We start from the raw sequence: 27,015 nt of genomic DNA on the forward strand, positions 1-27,015 counted from the left end.
GAACCCGGAAACGCGTTTTACTTTCACTTCCGCTCTCAACTTCTGTTGGTCTGCAACTCTGTTAGCGCCGTCACAGGTCCTCCTTCTGGAAGGTAGACGCGTGCGTGCGTGCGCATGTGTGTGTGTGTGTGCGTGCAGTGGTGGATTGGCCATAGGGAGTACCGGGAGTACCGGGAGTTTTCCCGGTGGGTAATGGGCAGGCAGTGGCTGACCTTTTTTTTTTTGTTGTATGTAAAGACGCATAAGAGGCGCAGTGGCCCTGTGATAGGCCCAGTAGAGCGCGTTCTCAATGCTTTAACAGTTGTAATACTGCAGTTCACCAGTAAAGTGAGTCCGTTCATACCAGACGTGTCTTGTCCTCATTAGAAGCTCCACTTCATGACACTGTGCCACCATGGCAGCGGGAGCCTCACTTTCACTGTCCGACACCTGAGAGGACGCGCCGCGCCCGGCGCAGCCAAAGCCCCGGAGCCGGAGGCTACGCCACCGCCGCCGGGACGCCGACGCATTTTCCAGACCCCCCCTCGTCCAATCACCTTTAATGATGAGCCAGTTCTGCGCAGAATCGATCGGCGCGCAATGCATGCCGGTTAGATTTGTGTCCGACTTGGTCCCGACTTGCTCTGACGTCATGCACACGTGGTCAACGATACTCTCACAAGACCAAGCCGGCTGTCGATTTCAGAGTCAGTCGCGCAGTTGCTCTCAAACGACTGCTTGGCCCAGTGCATGATGGGAAACGCCTGGCTGTCGCCACATCAGAGAGCTGATTGGCTCTTAGATCTGACAGCAAACACCACGTGTTGTAGAAAATCCTTATTTTATGTGTAGTTGTAATACTTAACCCTCGATTATTGACTATTCGTCTCATGTTTAATCTAAAAACACATCTTGTGTGGTTGTCAATACAAAATCGTATTTTCATAACACATATCTAAACCAGTAGTAATGTATTTCACAGGCAGACATAAAAATACCAAAGGATGCAGCTACACAGTCATTTCTACATAAATATATATATTTATAAACACATATAATAATCCAAACGTGATCTGTAAACTACAAGTAAACAAAAGTTCGGAACTAACAGGAAGTACTTTTTTTTCTGTGACTTCCTGTGTCTACTTTGAAGGCAGCTGAAAACTGTCCGACTTGATCGCAGGTTATTGTCAACGCCTCCCACTCTCGTCTGGATTCCAGGCGAGGCGCAGCTCTAACGAACGAGCCTAATGACACATCATTAGCAATCAGTGAGAGAGAAGAGAAAGCAGAAATGGAGAAAAAACGAAAAGGCGGTGCAGAAAAACTGAGGGAAAAGGAGAAAAAAAGCTCTCACAACTGATGCTGCTGAGAGCAGAAATATAATAAACATGTTTGCTGCTGCGGGGGCCGGCGGCGGCGGCGTAGCCTCCGGCTCCGGGGCTTTGGCTGCGCCGGGCGCGGGTCCCCCTCAGGTGACGTCGGACAGTGAAAGTGAGGCTCCCGCTGCCATGGTGGCACAGTGTGTGTGTGTGTGTGTGTGTGTGAGATCGTGTGTGTGCGTGTGTGTGAGAGAGAGTGTGTGTGCGTGCGTGTGTGTGTCTGTGCGTGCGCATGTGTGTGTGTGAGTGTGCAGTGGCGGGCCGTGGATTTTCTAATAAAATAGATATAACTTTGTAATTCTCTTTAGGCCAGCAGTGAAGGCTTAGCAGGCCCTGACGGCCCACCACTGGTGTGTAGCCATGTTCCATTTAATCATCTTTGACCCTTTAATGCACTTCCGTGTGTGTGTGTGTGTGTGTGTGTATAGCTACTGTCCCGACAATTCACATTTGTGTCATGGGCGGGGCTTATGCTCCTCATTATCTACTGTCCCCTTAATGATGCATGGTTTCAGGTTGTTGTATTTTGAGTTGTGTTTTGTGTATTCAAGATTTGAAGTGAGATTGTTGTTGTATTGCTCACAATAGATGTTTTGATATTCAACACATCTTTGTGAAACAAGTGGTTGTTAGAGGGTGTCCCTCTAACAATGCAATACACTTGTTTGGGAAAACTGTCCTTTTAGTACACAAAACCCTGTCTGTGTGTGTGTGTGTGTGTGTGTAATTATTTATTAATGTTGTTCGAGACAGGGTTGATATAATAAAAGACTCAACTTAGTTGGTAGTGTACTTTGTGGAAATTAATTAGCAATCAATCAAAGTACCACAAGCAAAAAGGAAAGACAGGGATTTCCAAGAAATTGATGCACTCCAGGTAGTTCTCATTTATTTGCAGTTAGTTTAAACAAAACCAAAACAAAAAAGACTAAAAATATCAGACATAGACAAATTGGTTATACATGCATATACACTCACACATGAAATGTGCTTCGACATACTGTATGTTATAATAGATATTAGGCATGTCGCAACTTGCAGTGTTTTATTGATGCTGTAAATGCAACATAGCAACAGGAGGCAGGATGACGTCTCATGAGGGACATCGGACATCGGGGAGGACAAAAACAACATCGCAGCCGACACTAACCCTACGTACACACGGAGTATAAGGTTTGGTCAAAAGGGAAATGAAGTCATAACAATGTCTTTGTAGTCTGGCTTCCTTCCAGATACAGCGAGATAGGTCCATTTTGATGTTTTCTAGAACATTAAATTATGAATTAAACTGAAGACATTGTGAACGTGAATCGGTAGTAACTGATGAAACCCCTTGCAACACTTAAATGCACTTAGAAATGCATTGTCATGACATTAGGAAAAAAATAACATATAAAACATGTTTGACCTTACAGTGATTATACATCTCTGCAATAAAAATAAAAAAATAAGAATAATACATTCTACCAGTCTGGTTCAGGGCTTAAATCTGGGGTAGATTCATATATTTACAGCAGGGGGCAGCATTTGACACGTCGGTGGTGCCGACTGCGCTCGTGACTCCACCTTTCAGTCCGCAGCACATTTACGTTCCTCAAAGTGGTATCCAGTCACTCCCACGTATATGTATGTTTTTTTTTGTTTTTTTTGGCAGCTTGATGTAAATACAAAACAAAATATTATTCAGTCTTTTGTGCTTAAAAAGTTAGTTGCAGTTTGAGGGAAAAATGCTAAATGACAACTGCGTTGCCTGCCCTGGTTTGACTTGTTTCCCTTTGTATGACGATTGGAAAAACTCAAAGGAGCCGGAGAGGAGAATATAAGGCAGGGCGAGACAGGCGCTCTACTTACTGTCACGGTGGTGCCCTTGAGCAAGACATTGGCGCTGCTTTTCCCCGAGTCATCAAAAAGCTGAAAATGTGTCCCCTTAAGTAAGAAGCTTTAGGATTCCTCGATCCCATTTGTCCCAAGATGCAGTTTCCTGACGGCATGCGCTGCATGCTGGTACTTGTGCCGCTACTTTTAAGATTATGTTTGTATTTTTAGTGCACAACTTCAAAAGCTAAACCTTCTAATAAATACAGCTGAGTATCTCGACTATATGCAAAGGTGTGAGTGGCTTTTGTAGTTTTTTTTTTTAAATAAAATTAAAAAATAAACATTTCCTTTCATCTTCTGGGCTCTTTAAAGCTGCGAAAGCCAACATTTCCCGCCGGTGGTTCAAAAGTGTCCGATGAAGAATTATGATGGCTGATTTGCAGATGATTTTGCTTTGCAGATGATCCAAAACGCATTCAATGGACAAGTTGGGCAAAACAAAAAAAGAAGATAAAAATGCTGTTTACAGAGAGTTCGATCGCAGTTATTTAAACATGCATCAATGTTTTACGTGACCACTGGGGGGCAGCAGATGTAAAAATTAAAGCACAACACTGACATGTCGTCACTTTTTTTGTTGTAAATTTGGTCTTTTCAACCGATTGGCCCATGTTTTTGTGTCTACGTGACGAACAGGGACAACCGTTTTTTAAATTGGTCCGGTATTGAGTGAGAACGCTGCAGCTGGCATCTCCTCACCGTCAATGTACGTCTTGTACGTGGGTGCTCGTTTTTGCCACTGACAGGCTCAGATTGTTATTATAAGTATCTGACAACATTATGGAAAGAAAAGCCCACCCTTTTCTTTTGCTTCATCCGGTCTGTTTGTTAACATCGTGTCTCACCAAGTCTCGCTCGAGGCGAAGTCTCGTTCTGAAATCACACGAGAGTATGATGCATTGGAACACAGAAAGCATAGCTAAGTGGTCGCTCAAAGATTTTCAATGGCACGGCTGATTCCGACTATGTGGACGAGATGGCAGAACGAGACTTCTCCTTGTTCAGACACAACATCAAACCCAAAGGAAAGGGTTTTATTTATCTGTGTCTTCTTTCTGTAATGTTTTCAGACTTTCTGAGCCTGTCAGTGGCGAAAACGAGCTCTTTCAGCGAACGTACATTGACGTTGAAGAGCTGTCCTGAGCACGTTGCAGCGTTCTCCTTCAATACTGGACCCATTTGGTTGTCCTCATTAGTCACTTAGACACAACAACATTGGGAACATAGGGCCCAGGTTGAAAAATACCAGTTACCCTTTAAGTCGATGAGCCGAACTTGCACTTTGTTGGTGATTTTATATGGCGACAATATGTAAGTGTTGTGTTTTTCAGCTTGTTCTGCTGCCCCCACGTGGCAATAAAATTAATAAATAGAAATCTGTAAGTACAGCTTTAAGAAAGACTTAAGGAGGCGAGACGGCGGGAGACATTGCTTTGTGTTTGTGCTGTAAATCTCGACAATTGCGGCTTTAAGAATTCCAGTTCATTGGAATGGATAATAATGTGACTTGTGCTTTCAGGAGTAAATGCCACTTAGCACTGTTAGGCAGTTTGTTCACACTCACAAATGTAACAACGAGTCAAGTGGCGCTCGTGAACAAGAGAATAGTACAAATCAACGGGCCGCTCGACCCAGCAGGTCTTCCAGATCCCTGCCGTTTGTCCCAACAAGCCGGCGACCACGTTGCTTATTAAAAAAAGTACATCAATAAATTCCTGCGTTTCTATATAACTGTGCAAAAAAAGAAGGAGAAGAAAAAAAAAGGCTTCTGAGCTTTTATGGCAGGGGAGAGCTCCTCCTCTCTTGTCGTGTCCGGTATCAGGAGGAAATTCTTCTCAGCGGGACCATTTGGACTGAGGCTTTCTTCAATACGAAAGCTGCATTCGTGTCCCGTGGGAGAGGTGGCAGGTATAATAAAGATTATACTATTCAGTATTAGGTGGCAGGTAGTGTTCGGCACCGTTTCCTCAGACATCCCGAACGACGATGACATTGACAAGTAATTTCCCCAGAGTCAGGTGAAACTAATGGCTTGTTCCCCTCAAAAACAGTACATCCAATAAATAACGCGTGGTGATCATCATACATCATAGGAAAGTCGCTGGATTATTAAATTTATGTCTGACGATGTCTGGCCTAACATGGGGGGAGGGGGGAATGGTAAAAGGGAGCAAACAACCAGTTTTTAATGTGAAGGGATTCTAGTGTCAACACGTCAACATTTCACTTTTAACTGTCAGCTAATTCCTGCAAATATTCCCACACACCATGAATGCAGCAAAAGCATTACCAAGTATTAAGAACTAATCGCGTGCTAATGGATAGCTGTCTGAACCGTTTACCAGCCGGGCTTTAAGCAGCTGAGTAGCTTGTTTTATATGTTGTACACGGGCGCCGCGTTGGCCTCTCGCTCTTTGCGCTTGTTCTCCCAGACCACGGCGTGCGTGGCGGGCCGCGAGCGGGGCTGCGCCGGGCTCTGATTGGCCGACGAGGGGGAGGTGTTGTTGTCCTGGTTGTGGTTGTCGCGCGCCGCGAGCCTTTTGCCCTGCTCTTCTTTCATGAAGAGCTCCACCATGAGGATCTTCTCCTTGTGGATCTGGAGGCTGATGTCCTTGGGGATGTCCGGGATCAGCCAGTCCACGAAGTCGCTCATCAGCATCACCACGTTCTGCACAGGAGACAGAAAGCAGATTGGAACGCCTCTCAAGGAAACATGTCGTTGAAGCAGATAGCACCGGTTGTCTATTCTAGTAGCAGCAACTGCGGTCAAGTGAGCCCACATCCGCCGAGTGAGCCTCAGTTGCAATTCTAAATGCTACGGTACGGGGGCCAGCTCAATGTCACAATATTCAAACGGCTATAAAAACAGATCCATAGACTTGTATATAAGTATTTCACTGCAGTCTTGTTCAGGGTGACCTCTGCTATGCCCATGTGCATGGCCTCAAAATATTACTGTACAGTTTTGGAGAAAAGTGAATTCAAAGTCTGCTTGAATTTCATAATGATATTCACAATTTCACAATATCACAATATTCAAACAGCTATGAAAACAGATCCATAGACTTGTATATACAAATTGCACTGCAGTCTTGTTCAGGGTGACCTCTGCTATGTACATGGCCTCCAAATATTACTGTACAGTTTTGGAGAGAATTGAATTCAAAGTCTGCTTAAATTTCATAATGATATTCATAATTTCACAATATTCAAACAGCTATAAAAACAGATGCTTAGATTGATCTGTTTGAATATTGTGATATTGTGAAACTGTGAATATTTTTATGAAATTTAAGCAGACTTTGAATTCACTTTTCTCCAAAACTGTACAGTAATATTTGGAGGCCATGCACATGGGCATAGCAGAGGTCACCCTGAACAAGACTGTTCGTGTTGCTATGGTGATTTATCTAAGTTTGCTTCGAGAAACCGAGAAAGCCTGACCTACGTCATCTTATCCTGACAATTAGCCCGCTAACTCAGTAAGCCAGGTATGAGAAATAGGGCCCAGGTGTCTGAGGAGGTCCCCCATAGCAACTAATGCATAACAAAACCAATACAGCTGAGATAAAAGTAAACTGACATAAATGTATATTGTCTAACACGGTGGCCTGAAGGTTTAGGCGTTCGCCTGTCACACGGCCACTCCGGGTTCGAGTCCTCAGCCGGGTTCGAACCTGTGATTGGTACTCCTCTGAATTGTTCACTGTGTAGTACCAGTTCAGTGTGACAGGTGTCCTAGCACCGTGAGAGATGGGAGGGAGGCGGCCCTACGCGCAGGCATGCATCACGTAGGGCCCAAGGGTCTTCTTTTTTATTTTATTTTTTTAAACGAGGAGTTTTGCACTCCAAGCAGATTGATTAAAAAAATATTACAATAGACAAGACTGCAGTGGAATATTTATATACAAGTCTATGGAACTGTTTTTATAGCTGTTTGAATATTGGGGAATTATGAATATCATTATGAAATTTAGGCAGACTTTGAATTCACTTTTCTCCAAAACTGCACAGTAATATTTTGAGGCCATGCACATGGACATAGCAGAGGTCACCCTGAACAAGACTGCAGTGGAATACTTATAGCTGTTTGAATATTGGGGAATTGAGATTGAGCTGGCCCCCGTACCGTAACACCTTGAATAGAGGTGCATTTAGAATTGCAACTGCGGCTCACTCGGCGGATGTGGGCTCACTTGACCGCAGTAAAGACGATGGAGCAAACAAAACAAACAATCAGAAACATTTTCATAAAAAATAAAACTAATAAATGTATATTGATCACTTAAGCTGGGCCACCTGATTTCCTCAACCAAAAAATAAACATCTGCTGCTTGACTTCTTGGGTCTGTGATTTGTTCAGAGATATCGATACTATCAGGTACTTTAGGAAGTACGTTTCACTATATTGTACTTTATTATATTGTAAATGTAGGCCTGTATGCAGGCAATGTCAAACGAGAGTTGTTTTCATTGCTGTTTATGCCTTTATGTAAAAGTTGATCAACAATTGACATGTGCTGCTTTCACTATTAGTTCATCGTCATCAGTTCTGACAACAATTAGTTTTCCTCATTATCTTCATAGCCGAGTTGATTACATCCTTCACTGCTATCATTTGAATAAATGTAAAAGGTACGTATGTTGCAAATGTCCAAATGTCCAAATCTCCATCTTAAATTAGCGAGATGATTGACATCAGGCTATCTGGGTTTCTTCACGGCTGATCCGCGCTGAAACGGTCTCGTTAATTCTAGCCAGGGCCCCATTTCTCGTACCTGGCTTACTGAGTTAGCGGGATAATTGTCAGGATAAGATGACGTAGGTCAGGCTTTCTCGGTTTCTCGAAGCAAGCTTAGATAAATCACCATAGCAACACATCCAAAAATTTTAACCTGCTCCCGGGCAGGCTTACTGAACTTCCCTGGATAAGCTGGACACTCCCACGGACAAAAACGTCAGCTCCCTTCCTCATTGATGAAGGAGCGATATTAGTTATATTAGTTTTATAGGGAGAGAGTTCTTCCAGATCACCAGGATCCATCCTTTACATCATCATGACTTCCTGTACGCGGCGATATAGATTTTGCCGGCAAGAAAAAATTTATTTACGAGAGCTTCTCGAGCCGCGGACATTGATCACCACAGGCGCAGCTGATCGCCGTCTCAGACACAGACTGTCAGCCGCTGCATGCCGCTGTTCTTAAGTTTATTTAGCTCTTAAGAAACTTATGGATGTGTTGAAAGCACTCATAATTATATGACAGTGCTATTAGTACACCATACATATCATTATTGTAGAACATGATTAAGGTGATCGTGATGAGAATACAGAGAATCACACATAATTTATTTTCATTGCTTCAATTGATTGAATTTCTGATTATGAATAATACATACATACTGATCCGCCCATACACATATTCAAACTCATATACACATATATAGTACATGATTCATACGTGCATACAGTACATATATCCTCATAAGTATATATTTATTTGTAAACATAATCTGATTGATTTGGGTGATGAAGCACTTCAAATTAGCCGATACATTTTCTCAACACTGACGCATTTAACTTGTCTGATATATTTGTGACGCTTATGTCTCTCAGCCGGGTCGATGTTAAAGTTGCGTTCACGGCAACAATGTTGCAAAAACGTTGGAATATTCGCAACGCGTTTGCTGTGAATGACTACGGTATTGACTTCCTCACATGCCTTCATGATCATCTCCTGCTTCTCGTTAGAGAAATAAAAAGAGGTTCCTCTGAGTTTATTTTCCACTGTACTGTTAGAACATCGTGGTGTCAGTGCTCCATTATTATCCTTCTGAAGGGGAGCGCGCACGCGCATTTATCCAGATTACTGAGGTCTGGCTAGAATTAACGAGACCGATTCAGCGCGGATCAGCCGTGAAGAAACCCAGATAGCCTGATGTCAATCATCTCGCTAATTTAACATGGAGATTAGGACATTTGCTTGACTTTGTTTAGCCAGGTACGAAGAATCCCCCCCAGACGTCAGTCGTGTACTATGTACTATATATGTGTATTTGAGTTTGAATATGTGTATGGGCGGATCAGTATGTATGCATTATTCATAATCAGAAATTCAATCAATTGAAGCAGTGAAAATAAATGATGTGTGATTCTCTGTATTCTCATCACGATCACTTTAATCATGTTCTACAATAATGATATGCATGGTGTACTGATAACACTGTCATATAATTATGAGTGCTTTCAACACATCCATAAGTTTCTTAAGAGCTAAATAAACTTAAGAACAGCGGCATGCAGCGGCTGACAGTCTGTGTCTGAGACGGCGATCAGCTGCGCCTGGTGATCAATGTCCGCGGCTCGAGAAGCTCTCTAAATAAATTATTTCTTGCCGGCAAAATCTATATCGCCGCGTACAGGAAGTCATGAGGATGTAAAGGATGGAACCTGGCGATCTGGAATAACTCTCTCCCTATAAAACTAATATAACTAATATCGCTCCTTCATCAATGAGGAAGGGAGCTGACGTTTTTGTCCGTGGGAGTGTCCAGCTTATCCAGTGAAGTTCAGTAAGCCTGCCCGGGAGTAGGTTTAAATTTTTGGATGTGTTGCTATGGTGATTTATCTAAGCTTGCTTCGAGAAACCGAGAACGCCTGACCTACGTCATCTTATCCTGACAATTAGCCCGCTAACTCAGTAAGCCAGGTACGAGAAATAGGGCCCAGGTGTCTGAGGAGGTCCCCCATAGCAACTAATGCATAACAAAACCAATACAGCTGAGATAAAAGTAAACTGACATAAATGTATATTGTCTAACACGGTGGCCTGAAGGTTTAGGCGTTCGCCTGTCACACGGCCACTCCGGGTTCGAGCCCTCAGCCGGGTTCGAATTGTTCACTGTGTAGTACCAGTTCAGTGTGACAGGTGTCCTAGCACCGTGAGAGATGGGAGGGAGGCGGCCCTACGCGCAGGCATGCATCACGTAGGGCCCAAGGGTCTTCTTTTTTATTTTATTTTTTTAAACAAGGAGTTTTGCACTCCAAGCAGATTGATTAAAAAAATATTACAATAGACAAGACTGCAGTGGAATATTTATATACAAGTCTATGGATCTGTTTTTATAGCTGTTTGAATATTGTGATATTGTGAAACTGTGAATATTACTATGCAATTTAAGCAGACTTTAAATTCACTTTTCTCAATAACTGTACAGTAATTCACCAAGAATTTCAGAGGTCACCCTGAACAAGACTGCAGTGGAATTTTTATATACAAGTCTATGGATCTGCTTTTATAGCTGTTTGAATATTGTGAAATTGAGATTGAGCTGGCCCCCGTACCGTAACACCTTGAATAGAGGTGCATTTAGAATTGCAACTGCGGCTCACTCGGCGGATGTGGGCTCACTTGACCGCAGTGTAGCAGCAGACTCATGTCAGGAGTCAACAAGCTGACGCTCAGAAGCTGATGGTCACACCAGCCCGAGTGAGCTGTAAAGCTCCTGAGTGTACTAAAGCCATCGTTGTTCCATGTTTTATACATGTTTTATACATGTTTCCTTTGGAAGAGGAGGATGTGTTGTTTTGTCTCACTAAAGGGATTTATTATTAATTTGTTACACATTTTTAGATTCACAGCGAATTAACTGGACGTGATAACATTAGCTGGCTCCCTTTTTTTAACCAGAGCTATCCCAGTTAAACTTAAATTAATTTAAACTAGTCAAGCGTAACACACACACATTTATATATACATACAGAGAACAATTCCTTTTGTGAAAATGAAAGGATTAACTCCTGACTGACATATCAAATAAAAGTTATGACGTTAAATATTTAGTCTCAAAATGTCTTATAATTATGGCTTTAAATGCCATAGTTTCATTATTATTAGTTCATAAATCCTCATTTTGACCTACAAAGTAAAATCACTAAAATGACAAAATCCTAATATATGAAAAAACACACAGGAGTGTAAACATCTACTTGTCAGTGCTCTATTTTGGACAAATCTATGGGAAGGTGACACTATTCACTGATTGATCAGTCTAGCTCTAATTTTAATGAATATGTCGTAATCTTTTACTCTCAGTCATGAGACACATTATTGTATTTAATTATGATAAATCAAATGATTTATTTTTTGGTGGGAATGGGCTTCCAAACGCAAAAGCATGACACAATCCGTGAGGGGAACAACAGGAGCTCAGTACAAAAAATGATAAAAGATAGAGAATAAGGTCCAAAGAGGCAGAGCAGATGGTGAAAAAAGTACGCCAGGAACAAAAGAACTCATGTGGCCCCATTTAGACTGAGCACCATCTTTAAAGCAACAGCAGATAAATAGCAAACAGGTCTGGTGGAAGTTTTATTTTCAAGGTGAACTGTTTGTTGTCTGGTTTGGAAATCAATCACGCTAGGGAAATGAATGGAGGAGAAGCAGGCAGCCTGTTTCTCTTAATCACAAGCTACTCCACAGGGCCTCGTGATTCACTCAGAGGCCATTCATTCATTCAATATACATGAGTTGTTTGCCCGTTTGTTTGCTTTGCCCGCATAAAATATGAATAGCGAAAGTGAGCAACGTGCGAGTGAAAGCATGTCGAGGCGTGCCGCATGTGTGCTTCGGCGTTAATATCCGTGTGCTGTTCCAAACCTGAAAGACAACAACGAAGGCGAGGCGGGCGGCCAGGACGGCCCAGAACTCCTTGGACAGTTCGTAGGCTTCATTGGACGAGGGGGGCTCTCTGTAGTCCTTATACCTGCAGGCAGAGACACGTTTCAAAAGGTTTCATTAATGCTTTAAGTTGGTCCATCTCTCAAAAGGTAAAGTAGACATGATAAGTAATAGTTTGAGGGGTTTGGGCTTGAGAATTATCTCTACAGCAGCTTCTACGTCCAGATTTTTTAGACAGAAAAACATAAACGGATGGTTAAAGGAGCATTTGGTGGGTGGTAATGCCCTCAGTCAGTCTTCCTTTTTAAAGAAAAAAGTACAATGTGTCCGTCCAGTAACTTCTGCTAATAAAATAAAAAAAGTTACAACCGACTAAAACTTGTCCTGCGTGCCAAGCGTGTCGAACTTTGGTGGTTGAATGCAAAAACACCAATGAGCCTCTCTGGAGCCAGTGTTTGGTTTGTCCGCTCTGGGCTACTGTAGAAACTTCACGGAGTCCGCCATGTCGCACCGGCGGACTCCGTGAAGAGGAGACACGCTCCCTGTCTGCATATAGACGAAGAAAACGTATTATAACTGCATTCCATTTCTGCAAATAGATCCCCCAAAATGCTACACACTGGCCCTTTAAATGTGTATTTGCAACAACCATCAATGTCTACATGAGAGAAACAGCTTCAGTATAATGATTGAAAACCATACAGACAACACTGAAAGTAAGAGACTGGACTTACAAGAGGACATTTTAGAGGATGGATGGGGTACAAAAAGTCAACGGTGCAAACCATGAATACATGATGGGGTTTTCACCCCCGAGGGACAAAGGGATGGCTGACACACAGGAGAGGCGCTCTGTTAGAAGAATGTGAGCTGCCCTCTCTTGGTTGTTGAATGAGAGATGGTTGAAAGATTTGGCTCCAGAACAGAAAAAAACGTACCAAGTAGTTAGGAAGAAAGTCTCTGAGTTTGGTAACTTTTGGGAGATATTTTTGTCACGAAATTTGTGTAAGTGTGAGGCTAAGGTGAGGAACATAAACAAGTTGTATTGTGAGGAACGTGTGCCACACCCTTTCATGTGGCTTCATTTTTCATGTATTTTCTTTCATGTCTTTTTTGTTTTTATGTCTCATCGTTGACTGTTTCATTTTTAATGTTTATATATATATAATGACATAAGTTATATTTGGGGTGAGGTCTTACATATATGCATAATGTGTCAAAATAAATGATTACATTTGTCCTTTTTAAGTGAAACCTTACCTGCAGATGTCTACCCTGTAGCCCAGGTGCATCGGCTGGAGAGGGTCGGTGCCCGGCTGGAAGTCACTGACGTTGAAGTAAGACAGAGTGTGGTTGACGAAGCCGTGCATGGAGCCGTCCAGGCTGTACATGTACTGGTAGACCAGCCGCGGGATGAAGTCCGAGGTGAAGGAGATGACGAAGGCCTGGGGGACGGAGAAGGGCTCGTCAGCTCACTGTCTTCATGACATCAAAACGCCGGGCCAAAGTAATGGACCTGTACTTATACAGCACGTTTCTAGTCTTCTGGCCACTCAAACCACTTTCACAATACTCGTCACTCACCCATTCACACCCATTCATACACTGATGGGCGGGGCTAAGGCGCAAGACTTACATTGACGATGACCGCTACCTTGCTGAGGCCTCTCAGGAGGTTGTACCAGATGCCTGCAGAAAGACGGAAAGCAACTGTCAGCTTCAACGCTTCATATAGGGTCAGTGAGTAGCAGCCACCACTAGATGGCACAAGCACAGAGGTGGAAAGACATTCCTACAACATGTGTCGTAGGAATGTTACCTTTTTACTGTTAGGTGCATTAACTAAGAAGTGCTCTCCGATATTACTGTTGAACGACCTTCCTGCAGAAATGTGTCTTGCTACTTCAGTGTCTTCCTTCTCAATCTTAAAATAAACTTGTATCAACCATTTCTGCATTAATGGGTCTTCGTTTGTCACTTTTAACACCGACTTTTTTTTGCTCCAATCAATTTAGCTTGATCAATTATTGTTTCTGTGCCCTACAAATAGATAAAACATATTAGTATTATGATTTAAAGGGGCATATATCCAGGTGCTCTTTTCAAGGTTCACACTTGTATTTTATTTATCAAAAGTGTTGGCAACGAATGTCATTATTGATTCGTTGTGTCGCGCGATTATTACGCTAGTCAATAAGTCGCGGAAAAAAAGAAAAAAGCAGAGCAACTGGCCCGCCAGTGTGTCTGAGATTGGAGTGAGACACGGAGAAAAGCTGATGTCGGGATCTTCGCAAATAAAAGATCTTTGATGTTGAGTCTTGGCCAATCAGCGTTAAGATGTCTCCAGCGTCTTCATTTCCCTCCAACTTGTTTTTAATGGAAGCTAGTCAGCTTGCTATCACGTTAGCTAACGTGTTTGGTTGTGTATCGTCGTTAAAGTTACTTCATGTTCCGTAACAGTTCAGTCTTGCTTGTAAAAAAACCTAACGTGATGAAACATGCCGTCACCCCCCGGTCTGGTTCAGTTCACGCAGTCACTCGTTAACGTTAAACCGGCACACCGGCGGATCTGGCTGCCGGTTGTTTTTTTTACTCAAAGTAGAATGAATCAAATCACGTAGTTGGGCTTAGCCAACAACGTGAGGTCGTGGTCATAAGAGACCCAGAATGAAATGGTTTAAGGAAGAGGACGCTCTATATGTAGTGCAGCTTGATGCAGGGCCGAAATGAAGTGGAGCTGAAGATGGGGGTCAACAGACGTAAGAGGAGCAGTACAGCTTCCCTCTGTCCCAGTGTTTCATACATACTGATAAAGCAGGATATGCTAAATGCAGCCTCTGCTCCAAGGACATCAATTACAGTAAAAAGGGCTCACATTTGGCAGATGTAAAGCATACATGTGTATGTTTTTTGTGTTAGTCCATTCTTATTTTATTTTTTTAATTAACAGCTCAGGAATGTTCAAGGAGCAACCTGTTTATGCTTTCTGAAGATGTTTTTCACTGTGAATTTGCACAGTTACTTCTGTTTTTGAATAAAGAGTTTTAATTTTGTATCTGATTCATCGATTAATCAAAAAAATAATCAACCGATTAATCGATTATTAAAATAATCGTTAGTTGCAGCCCTACATGCTTTCATTTAAAAAAAAAAAATACAAATAAAATAAAACTTGCTCATCCTGTCTGTTTGAATATATCTGTATCACCTTCTGTCTGAAAGGCTCCGGTTTCAACATAATTGCATTGAGGAGGAAGAGCAGCATCAACAAGGATAAAACTACAAACCTCCCTTGAAGACAGCCGTAGTTTTTACAGATGTTTAGGCTCACATGTTAAAGTAAAACCAGGGTTAGGGTGTGGAAGGTTCTGGTAGTCCCCTAAATGTCCACCCCCAAAGGGAACCCTTTTAATATAAATGGACTCTTGGGAGAACTCCCGTGATGGCTTCTAGATGAAACCTTGAAATATAAAAGGGTGCTCAGTAGAACCCCAGGGTGGGTCCTAGATGAAACCTTGCACTATAAATGGGTTCTCGGTAGAACCTACATGGTGGGTTCTAGATGAAACCTTGGATAAAAAAGGGTTCTCGGTACAACTGAGTGTTAGGTTGGGTTCTTATTACCAACCTTAGATGGTGGAAAGGTTCTGGATAGAACATCTAGAGATGGTCCTGGGTGGAACCATTACACAATAGAAGGGTTCTCTGTAGAACCTCTCATAGGGTGGAACGTTGATAAAGGTTCTGCTCGGAACCTAAACCTCCTCTGAAGACAAGCCAAAGAACCCCATATGGTTCTACTGTATATGGATCCTGTATGGTTTAGCATCTTTATTTCTACGAGTGTAGAGTGTTGCTAGGCAACAGCTTGGGTCCATTTTTACTTCCTGTCAGCTGATGTCCTTCACATACACTGCAACCAAGGGATGCGTACATATATATTCCTTGGCTGCAACCAGAAAAAAAAACTGGGACATTAAGAATGTTTAAAACTGTGATATGGTTTATATATTACAGTTGTGACATCACAACGGTGCGGAACTGCTGAGTTTAAAGGCACAGTTTCTGACTACTACATGTTTCCATACTTTCACAGTATTTATATAGCACTTGTACCTGTTTTACAATAAACAAAACAAAATGAAAATCGTATTATTTTTGTAACTTCCGTTAAAGGATAGATCAAAACTTTTTCAAGTCTCTCTTCAAGCAATATTCACATGCCCGTATGCACGTTGAAACCTGTTTGAGGTATAGTTTCATCTCCACTGCTGAGCGCCCACACAAGGTGAAGTTTATCAAAATGAATTGCATATCACCTCCCCTTCTCACCCCAGGCTCTTCTCTTTGATTTGTTTTTACCCTGAAGAAGGCGGTGTCACTAAAAACATCTTGCGGATAAATAAACATCAAACTTCAGTCGGGGTTGGTGGACACCCACCAATGTCTTTGGCTTTGGCTGCAATCGGCCGGCGCAGCTCCATGACGAACTTCTTGGCGTCGAGGCGAATCTCGATGATATTATTTAGAAGAGCAAAGAGCGGAGCCAGAGGGAAGGACGCCACGAAAAGAGTCACCATCCCGAACTGGATTACTGCAAATACAGACAAGAGGAGAAATTAGCAGAAATTACTAAATGGACACTTTGTCATTATTTCTTCAAAAAGGGAGACTGACAGTGGGCACTAACACCCACAAAGTTTGGGAAAAATGTGTGGTGCCCAAAATCTGTTTGAATGCTCCTTCAATCATCCGTAAAAAAAAATCTGTCAGAACAATTTTGACGGATTAGCTGCTGATGAGATTTGTTCAGAGTCGGCGCTCTGGGAGCTGCAGTAGCGGCGGAAAATCTCGGTTAAATTAAAGCTGCTTTTGTTACTCTTTGGTCACTCGGGAGCAGAAGAACACACACAAATATGTAACATCTGCCATTGTATGACCCTGAAAAGCTGCCATGGCTAACATGTTGGCAAGCAGTTACGGATTCACCCTATTTGTTGTTGAGCTAAAAAAGCGGACAGCTAACGCAGCTAGACTCACGCAGCTAGAGTTTAGCTGCGTTAGCTGTCCGCTTTTTTAGCTCTACAACAAGCAGGACCGACAGATTCTGTTCAGAGGAAGCGTGAAACAGTCAACAAGAAGCGTTATGTCATTCACTTGAGTGGCTGTTCTTCCCTACACACTCTACATCTTGCGTAACGCATGGTGAAATGTGTAGATCCTGTGCACTGAAACTTGCAGTGAAAAACAATTTGTGAGACGCACACTCACACTGGACGACCATCAGAGACACATTTTACGCTCTGCCGGTCACAGCTAAACATGGAATGTAACACTTTCTCTGAAACGATAAATATTGAACTAGGACACGAAGAACTGAGAGTACTGAGCTTCAAGTAGCTCTAATCATCTCTCTCAGTCGTATTGTCTTAAGCTCCGCCAGCCTCTATCATCTCCTTCCCTCATGGGATGCACCGCCAAACAATATAGATCCAAAAAGAGCAATTACACGACCGCAACAGCCATGAGCTCTGAATGCCAAATGAAAAGCCAGGCACTTCAATCTGCTTATCTTCATTAAACGCACACGTGCCCCGGCGCGGACAGAAATCTCTGGTGCACATGTAGCATGACCTATCCAAGGTTTCCACATCACTGATGACTATTAAATCAAAGGTCAACCACAGAGTACCTAAACATGGACAGACGTGAATCAGGAGCAAAAACCAAGGAGTGACTGAATGTATCTGTTGAAACTTAGTATATAGAAGGTGACATTTCAGTGATTGTTCCAAAGTGCCCGCAGCCAATATGCTCGTTAGATTTGACCTCAGCAGGACATTCTCCCAGAGGGATGGGGTGTTAAAAAGGCGGATATTCCCACAGGCATTTCTCATGGATCTACTTTGATTCAGGGAAGAAAACCCTCTGACAGAAGAGATGAAGATGAGGATTATTCGCTGTTAGGGAACATCAGGGACGCATGGAAATGCATTACTGAGGAGGAAGAGCAGCATCAACAAGGATCAAACTACAAACCTCCCTTGAAGACAGCCGTAGTTTTTACAGATGTTTAGGCTCACAGACGTAAGAGGAGCAGTACAGCTTCCCTCTGTCCCAGTGTTTCATACATATTGATAAAGCAGGATATGCTAAATGCAGCCTCTGCTCCAAGGACATCAATTACAGTAAAAAGGGCTCACATTTGGCAGATGTAAAGCATACATGTGTATGTTTTTTGTGTTAGTCCATTCTTATTGTATTTTTTTAAATAACAGCTCAGGGATGTTCAAGGAGCAACCTGTTTGTGCTTTCTGAACATGTTTTTCACTGTGAATTTGCACAGTCACTTCTGTTTTTGAATAAAGAGTTTTAATTTTGTATCTGATTCATCGATTAATCGAAAAAATAATCAACCGATTAATCGATTATTAAAATAATCGTTAGTTGCAGCCCTACATGCTTTCATGTAAAAAAAAAAATACAAATAAAATAAAACTTGCTCATCCTGTCTGTTTGAATATATCTGTATCACCTTCTGTCTGAAAGGCTCCGGTTTCAATATAATTGCATTGAGGAGGAAGAGCAGCATCAACAAGGATAAAACTACAAACCTCCCTTGAAGACAGCCGTAGTTTTTACAGATGTTTAGGCTCACATGTTATAGTAAAACCAGGGTTAGGGTGTGGAAGGTTCTGGTAGTCCCCTAAATGTCCACCCCCAAAGGGAACCCTTTTAATATAAATGGGCCCTTGGGAGAACTCCCGTGGTGGGTTCTAGATGAAACCCTTTGAATGTAAAAGAGTTCTCGGTAGAGCCCCGATGGTGGGTTCTAGATGAAACCTTGAAATATAAAAGGGTGCTCAGTAGAACCCCAGGGTGGGTTCTAGATGAAACCATTGGATAAAAAAGGGTTCTCGGTACAACTGAGTGTTAGGTTGGGTTCTTATTACCAACCTTATAAGGTGGAAAGGTTCTGTATAGAACATCTAGAGATGGTCCTGGGTGGAACATTACACAATAGAAGGGTTCTCTGTAGAACCTCTCATAGGGTGGAACGTTGATAAAGGTTCTGCCAGGAACCAAAACCTCCTCTGAAGACAAGCAAGTATATGGATCCTGTATGGTTTAGCACCTTTATTTCTACGAGTGTAAAGCCGAAAAATCAAAATCGAAAAAAAACGTTCAGTAACCAGTACAGACCATTCGAATCACAAAAGAGCAGCATGTCTTGTATGTTTGTGCCTTATGTGTGGACTCACTCATCTCCATGTACTCGGGGGTGAGGCCAACGAAAGGACCCAGGATGTGATCTTTCTCGTGGCGCTGCATCGATTTGTTCACCTCCTCCTCATTGTCCGACTTCCTCTTCCGGAGCAGTTTCTTCAGCTTCCTGTACGGACCAGAAGCCAATACAGTACAGTAGTTCATTTGTCGTGAAATCAACAAAGGGATGATCAAAGGGAAATCAACTTTTGGTACTTGTGGTTTTTGCGACATTCTTCATCGTGAAACATGCCAACTGGGTTATTGGTGGTTAGTTGGCGCTACGCTCATTTGATTATCTGACATTGCTGGACTTATATTAGTGCAATGAATTCAATCTATGACACAGTTTAGAGCTGTGCTTTTGCTGTTGTACGTGATCAAGAGTTGGAACCAAACACACAGCACATTACACTTACAAACCTCCATTACAGTGCACTGTACGAACCAAGCAAGACATAGACAATTGCATTACAGTTGACAGACTTGTAAGGTGTTGTCGAGTTCCCAGGTAAGTGTGTCTGCATACCAGACAGGCGTTGCAATGAATCATCGCAGGCGCAAGTTCAACTGAGTGGGTGTGCATAATTTGCTCTGTGGCTTGCCGAACCCACGTACTGTTCTGTGTGTCATGGGAGTGTGTGTTGAGCATGTGGGGTGTACGTTCTGCACTCACGGTATGCCGATCTCAAACAGGTTGTTCTGGATGAGCTGCTTGCCCAGCATAGTGATGCACAACTGGATGCACAGCTCCATGAGGCAGCCTGCATGGGCACACTGGAGGGAGAGGAAGTGAACAGGTGTCGGAAAGGGAAGTCAAGCATGAGGCGGAGGGAAGGAGGAAGGGAGTTTGAAGAGTTGACAGTGGGGAGTGCAAAGTAAGCAGGCAAGAGAAACTGACCACAGTGAAATTGCAATTAAAAGAATTCCTGTGTTCATGTGTTCTCCAAATGAGAAATTCATTCAAAAAAGACCACTTACTTCCGGCTCTCTTCCTTTGACCACGTCAATCTTCATTTTAATCTACACTTCTCTAAGGTTTTGTGACTGCATGTTGCACAGTTTGGATGCTATTGCGCTGACAAAATATAAACACCAAAATGCTCAAAACAGCCTCTGTGGTAGTTGCTCCAGGGCCATATTTTGGCAACATGACACACGCATGCAGGCTCACAAGGTGAAAATAATAACCAGCATTGCTTGCTGTTGCTGTTAAAACTCAACCGACATATAGTCTGCGTACACCAACGCTTTGTGCGTCTCGGCGGATCAGACGGCTATCTAATCTCTTAAAAGCCAAGTGTAAATGCATCCAAGAAGCATTCAAGGCAGATTGAAATCTGATTGTACGAGCCACCTTATCCACTCACTGTCTGAGCATCTTAATACATCCACGGCCGGCCTCCTCTGTCCTCGTGATAACAGCGGCTGAAACGGGCGGTTTGCTCTCTGTCATTAAAACGACGAGGAAAAACACTCCCGCTATTTCTACCCATACCTCTGATCCCCGATCAGCTCAACAACTGAATGATCTGCGTGGGCGAGAGAGCAACATGTTTACCGTCATGTGAGCCCATCCAAGCAAAGGTTTAAAGGACGTGTCTGTGACATTCTGTTTTTCTTATCCTTGACTTTTCTCATGCACAGCAGACACAAACCAAACATGAATGTGTGAATATTGTGTCTACCAAAGCCTGATAGGTCTTCTTCCTCTGAGCCACGGAGCTCCATTGTTGTCCAAAAACGATTAAAAACACATAAATGAGCCACGCTGTTGCAATGGGTGACATGTGTGTTCATTACTATGAACACACATGCTGTAGTTCATTTTCACTCAATTCCACAAACACCGTCCTGCTGCCACAATGTGGATTAATCCGCTGCTGATAGTAGTCCCAACGATGACGCTATTTCCTCTCATTTGAGTAACGTCTGTTTCAGACTACAGTAAATAATCAGCTTTATGACATTAGTAGGAACCAATGTGCTTGGGGCTTAAGACACTGAAGATTAACCCAGTTCTTGTTGACATATACAAACACATAATAAGTCACAGTGTTCAGTGTTAATTACCTCTTCCATTCGGTACGATCCAACGACGTACAGATAGTTTCCGGGCCGCCCAACAAGCCTGTGAATCAAACACAACCACACCCATGAGATAAGGAAAGCTGCTAGCATACCGTAGTGTTTTGGATAAAAGCATCCCTGACAATTCTTGAACACAATTCCTGAACACAAAAATGCCCAAAAACAGAAGTATAGAGAAGTTATGGTTTTACCTGCCCCTGAAAAAGGCCAAATAAACGATGGGTGTGAATGCGTTGACGAACTTCAGGACAAAGGTTTTGAAGATGAGGCGCTCTTCGAAGCTCTTGTCCGTCTTTGGAACCTCTGAAAAAGTGGTTATAATATCTCAGATACACATCCTGTAAATTCACCCACTGCAGGACTAATAAAGGAATATCTCATTTAATCTAAACATGAACACATTCAGTGGCATGAGGTATTATTATAAAAACCCAGTTGCAACTCTCAATAAACAGCGTCATTGATGGTGTTTAGTTTTTTAGATGTCTCGTTGTAATTCCCTTCATTATCTTAGTATTTGTATCGGAAATTCTTTTGCCACAAAGGTTATCCCACAAAATGCATCTCCTCCTTCACCCTCATTGGACAATCCAGAAAGAAAACTACAGTAAAATGACATTGACTTGTATTCACACAGGACATGAACAGCAGTCTCCTGGGTGAAAGTCCTGTGCTTGTTTGGCCCACCCGCCATTACATTACATTTCATTTAGCTTACGCTTTTATCCAAAGCGACAAACATTACATTTTTGCTCTATACACCGTAGACACAGCAACGGGAGCAATTAGGGTTTAAGTGTCTTGCTCAAGGACACAACAACATGGACTAGCAGAGCCGGGGCCAGGGCGCAAACCACCAACCCTCTGATTGAAGGACAGGCATGCTAACCACTTAGCCACAGTCACCATGCATGGACTATCAGATTTTACATACGTCCGTTGGTCTGTGACCTGGACACAAACATTTTTGAAATGTGCCTCACCCAGTGTGTTGAGCCAGCGGGCGATGGCGCCGTAGATTTCATCCATGATGATGATGACGATGAGGTTGATGATGGCGGCGGTGGTCTTGACAGTGGCTCTGATGTTGGACCTCGCTGCAGGGTAGGTGCTCATGTGCAGCGCCGCCTTGATGCTAATCCGGTACAGGATGACCCCGAAGACTATGGCGAACGTCACAAGGATCTAAAAAGCAAGGAAGAGGAGAAGATCACCTCACGTGACAATCTGCTGAGGATTTGACAAAACGATCAAGGTGAGGAAGACCTTCCTATTTTGATTAACAAGTTATATTTCAGAAAACTGTCATTTCTATTGCCTTTATTTGAATCTGACCAATCATAAGTGCAAAAGATTGTTGCTGTGTTGTAATTGTTATGCACACATTATACATTATTTGGGCTTGATTTGGTCAGAAAACGCTCTCTCTCCATGTGTGTCATGTATTCCAAGTTGAACATGTAACTTCAGAGGGATAACCGAAACATGACACAGATTGTGGGTCAGGTGTTACAGACATGTGTATGGGTCTGGTTAACATATAGTATACATTAAGATACTATTGCACTATTTTGAAAGTGTCTTTTCTGAAGCAGTGTCTAAATAAATACTATGAAAGTATGAAAATGCCCAATCCCCGGAGATTTTTTTTTTTTACTGTTTGTTTGTGTAAGAATCATTGCCTATTGTACACTATTGTGTGTCCAACAATTTTCCTGTGACAAATTCAATAAAAAGTTGCAAAAAATAGCATTATATCTGGCCTGTTTGTGACGGGGAGGCAGACCCACCAATTAAAATGTAATAATACACATTTAAATAACAGCTTTCAGCCTCCAGACTTTTGCCCCTCTACTTTTTACACACTGCCGAGATGAAAATATCGATTTGCATAAAAGTTGAACTGTTAAGTGATGCTACAGAGCGCCGAGTGGACACCAGACAGCACGGAGCACACTGACCAGACAGCAGCCACAAGCTGCAGCCGTTTTAGTCATTTTTTAGCCGTCACTAAATAAAAAACGTATGAAAACTTTGCTAAAGGTTCGCTGTCAGCTAGTATGATGCGTTTAGGCACATCCTTTTCACCTCCTTTGAAAACCCAAATCCTTAAAGCTACGTGGAAGTTTCTCCCTTGATAGCTCAAAGAAAACATGAGCTCAACTGTTGAGTTGAGCTAAAAAAAAGAGTGTTCAGCTTTGCTTCAATGTCATAGATGAGTTAGAAATAGAAACGCTAGGGGAAGCAACCCTGCAGGGAGACCGCTGAGACTCACCATGAAGATCATCATCACCACGGTGGTCAGGTAAGCTGGCATTCTGTCAGTACAGGTCAGCTTCACCTTCTCTCCCTGAACACACACACACACACACACACACACACACACAGTTATGTGATGTACATGAAGAACACAAGAAGAATATCTGAAACATTAACCTCATCTCCAGCTGTTTGGACCTGTGTGTCACGTCTCTGTCAGCAGGAGCAGCTCTTAATGCCATGAACACACACACACACACACACACACACACACACACACACACACACACACACACACACACACACACACTATGTGGCAGCAGTGGAGCACAGATAATTCCGCCCTGAGCCATCATGTCAGAATCAAGCCTACTGAGAACTGGGTCAGAAAGCTCAGGAGTGTGTGTGTGTGTGTGTGTGTGTGTGTGTGTGTGTGTGTGTGTGTGTGTGTGTGTGTGTGTGTGTGTGTGTGTGTGTGTGTGCATTCGATAAGAAATAAGATGTGACCTTGGTACGAGATCAAAGTCAAAAGGATGATAATCCAAATAGACATGCTCATGTTTAACGTGTCGGTGCTTGTTTTTTTCTTTTTATAACATTGAAACATGCTTCAGTGTTCCATCAGTATTTAAAAAGCTGATGATGCTGCAGTTAGATTTGATTCCTGAGTGCATGTTTCCTAAAAGTTGTAATCCGCTGATGGACAGTGTGTTGTTTCTTAATAACTGTTGCTGTGTTTGTGCGTATGGATATATTTATATATATATATTACAATTTGGTATCGGAAGCGTTCTGGTTTCTGTTTGTAGTTATTGTCTGCCATAACGTCACGTGAATGCAGAGGTACCGCTTCGTGTCTCAAGTTTCTAATTGGACTGTAAACAACGACCGGCTCACGAAACAGGAAGCTGCTTGGTTGAACCCCAGAAATATCGCCCGTTTTTTCTGCAAGTTGAATACCAAACTGCTCTGAAATAAGTCGAGCCAGGCGGCAACCTCCGGTTCTGCGGAGTGAAGCCGATGCTGAAGTGTCCTAAAGCTATCATTCTTTCTACTGACCAGCAGGGGGCGACTCTACCGGTTTGCAAAAGAATATGTAATTTGCATAGAAGTCTTTTGTTGTGACGGTTTTGGTTCACAACCTTGTCTCAAGCGATTCAACATTAATAGAAAGTAATCAACGGTAATCAACGATGGCTCAGAATTCAGTAAGTTACAGGAGATTTAGAATCAAGAATGAAAATATTCTTTTTACTACATATTTTTGTAAAATCTTGCCTACATAAAACAAGGAAAAACTGTTATAAAGAAGCCAAAATTCCATCAGGTAGGACAATCCAAAGCCCCGATTGCTAATCTCTAAAGGATGACGTTTACTGCAGTTTTAAAACAACTCATCTGACTCTGCAGTAACGCTTTAATCGGTTTTACCTTCGGGGCGGCATGCTCCTGTTTCATGGTCTTTTGCATGACCCGGAACTCGTACTCCGCTCGGTTGTGGTCCTGGGGAAAAAATAAAAAATCAGTTTGCATGTTCCAGTTACTGCTTACCTAATATGTTATGAAGCAGTGAGTGCACAAGGCAATAAACTGTTAGAGGTATTTCAGAATGGAGACATAGAATTAAAATGAGCAGCCCATTTGCGTGAAGCTTTTGCCAAATTGTGTGTTTAAATAATAGCACAGCCGCCTGTGCAAGAAAAGAGAAAACAATGCGTAGACCCAGTCCGCAGTAAGCCAAGAGAAATGAGGAGGAAACTGTATCACAAAAAAAACAAAGCTGTGGGGTTAGACGGTCACTTTTGGCCCAAAGGTCCACGTGTCAAGCCAATGTGCAAAAAGACAGACAAAGTTAAGACAGACACAAAAAGACCCGAATGCAGAGAGAAGCTGCCTGTAGACAGAAAAACAAAGCAAAATCTTGACTTGGACTTCTTCAAGATGTGGACTGTTCAAAGGAACAATTGCTCTTGTATTATTTCATATTCAAAAGCAATAACTTTTCTGTCTTCATCAGTACTGCTACGTAACTTCTAGCTGCATCAGCAAAAACACATTCTGGCTGCTTTGTCTGACTGTAACAAGCTGTAAACACAACATGGACATATTATCACCTTAAATTGACACAAGAGGAGACCTATCGGTCTGAAAAATCAAGCCAATGTAGAACTACCTTAAACCTGCATTTTTTTTCTCTGATGGCCAGCAGGGGGCGACTCCTCCAGTTGCAAAAGTCAGATTGTATAGAAGTCTGAGAAAATGACTACTTCTCTCTTTATTTCCTCAGTAAACATGAGTTTATGTCTCAATCTCTATTTTCAAGTCTTCTTCAATACAGCTTGACGTTCATTTCGTAAATTATGATACATTTTGAGTCAAATAGACCATAAAGCAGGGAATGCTTCAGGGTGTGGCTACCTTGTGATTGACAGATCGCAACCACAACGTTGTTCACTCAACAAAAAAATGTCTAAGCCATTTTTTCGCCAGCCAAAATTAGCATCCGCATTAATATCACAGTTAACGGGAATCATGGATACGCCTTGCTAACCATGCTAGCTAGCGCTATCTGGTAACTTAGCGTTGGCTACGGGCCTCACTCTTTACCAGCTCGCTCCTCTCACCCAAATATTGTCACATCTGGCTCCAGAAAACCAAGATGGCGACGGCTAAAAGAATGCCAAACTTCTGGCTTGAGAACCGTAGCATACAAACCCATGGAGGAGGTCAGGGCGCCTACATCCACTTATTATACATTCTGGTTAACGTTTTGACCAACAGCTATTTACACATTAGCAGACACAGACTCTAGGAATTACTTGGAGTCATAGTTGGCCATCTGTAGTATCTAAGTCACATATTTTACTGCCCTTCCAGCTCTGTTTTGGTCTCCACCGACTCCTGAGAACAATACCTGTCTCCTTGGCTGCTAAACGCTTGATGTTGATGAGAGTGGGGAGACTGAACCAAGGCTGTGAAGCAAAACAAGGAGCTGGATTCTCTGTGGGTTTTTTCATCACTACAAGCGACACATTTTGAATAAAACATCTGTTGGTATGAAAATAAGTTTTTAGCTCAGTTTTTACACTTCAAAGGGCTGTACTTCAACCTTTTACATAAGGCGCAAATTAGAACCAGCTACCCTTCATCTTTCATCTCTTTTGGTTACAGCTAAAACATTTGCAGGTATTTGAGAAATGTACTGGTCTTCTCAGCCAACATGTCCACATGGGCCCAATAACAAGTGAGCTGAGAGTGCATGGGCCTTTGTGAGGTGTCTTGTGGGTGAGGACAACATTGGACAAAAGGGTCTCCTTTGATAGTCACTACCTTTATTGCACCATTACTCAACAGTATTGGAAACTTCAGTTTCAAAGAGCTGAAGTAATTATACCAGCTATATCAATTCTACAAACAAAATGTTGCATTTAAAGTGCTATAACATGCAAAACAAATGTTTTCTTGAACTTTAAAAAGGG

At 42.4% G+C, this 27,015-nt stretch overlaps 1 protein-coding gene across 1 annotated transcript in view; it reads right to left on the reverse strand.

Moving 5' to 3' along the window:
* Positions 1 to 2,233: 2,233 nt before the first annotated feature.
* ano1a (anoctamin 1, calcium activated chloride channel a) overlaps positions 2,234 to 27,015 on the reverse strand; it is a 67,240-nt gene continuing 42,458 nt past the window's right edge. Inside the window, exons 14-25 of the mRNA XM_079217254.1 lie at positions 24,968 to 25,039; positions 23,553 to 23,627; positions 22,261 to 22,462; positions 21,469 to 21,580; positions 21,260 to 21,317; positions 19,863 to 19,963; positions 19,183 to 19,313; positions 16,362 to 16,514; positions 13,557 to 13,609; positions 13,181 to 13,365; positions 11,900 to 12,005; positions 2,234 to 5,907 (exon numbers count right to left, since the gene is read on the reverse strand). Coding sequence (XP_079073380.1) covers positions 5,614 to 5,907; positions 11,900 to 12,005; positions 13,181 to 13,365; positions 13,557 to 13,609; positions 16,362 to 16,514; positions 19,183 to 19,313; positions 19,863 to 19,963; positions 21,260 to 21,317; positions 21,469 to 21,580; positions 22,261 to 22,462; positions 23,553 to 23,627; positions 24,968 to 25,039 — 1,542 coding nt within the window. The 3' untranslated portion in view covers positions 2,234 to 5,613. The remainder of the gene's footprint in view (positions 5,908 to 11,899; positions 12,006 to 13,180; positions 13,366 to 13,556; positions 13,610 to 16,361; positions 16,515 to 19,182; positions 19,314 to 19,862; positions 19,964 to 21,259; positions 21,318 to 21,468; positions 21,581 to 22,260; positions 22,463 to 23,552; positions 23,628 to 24,967; positions 25,040 to 27,015) is intronic.

Source organism: Taurulus bubalis (genome assembly GCF_910589615.1).
Source record: "Taurulus bubalis genome assembly, chromosome: 4".
Lineage (NCBI taxonomy): Eukaryota > Metazoa > Chordata > Actinopteri > Perciformes > Cottidae > Taurulus > Taurulus bubalis.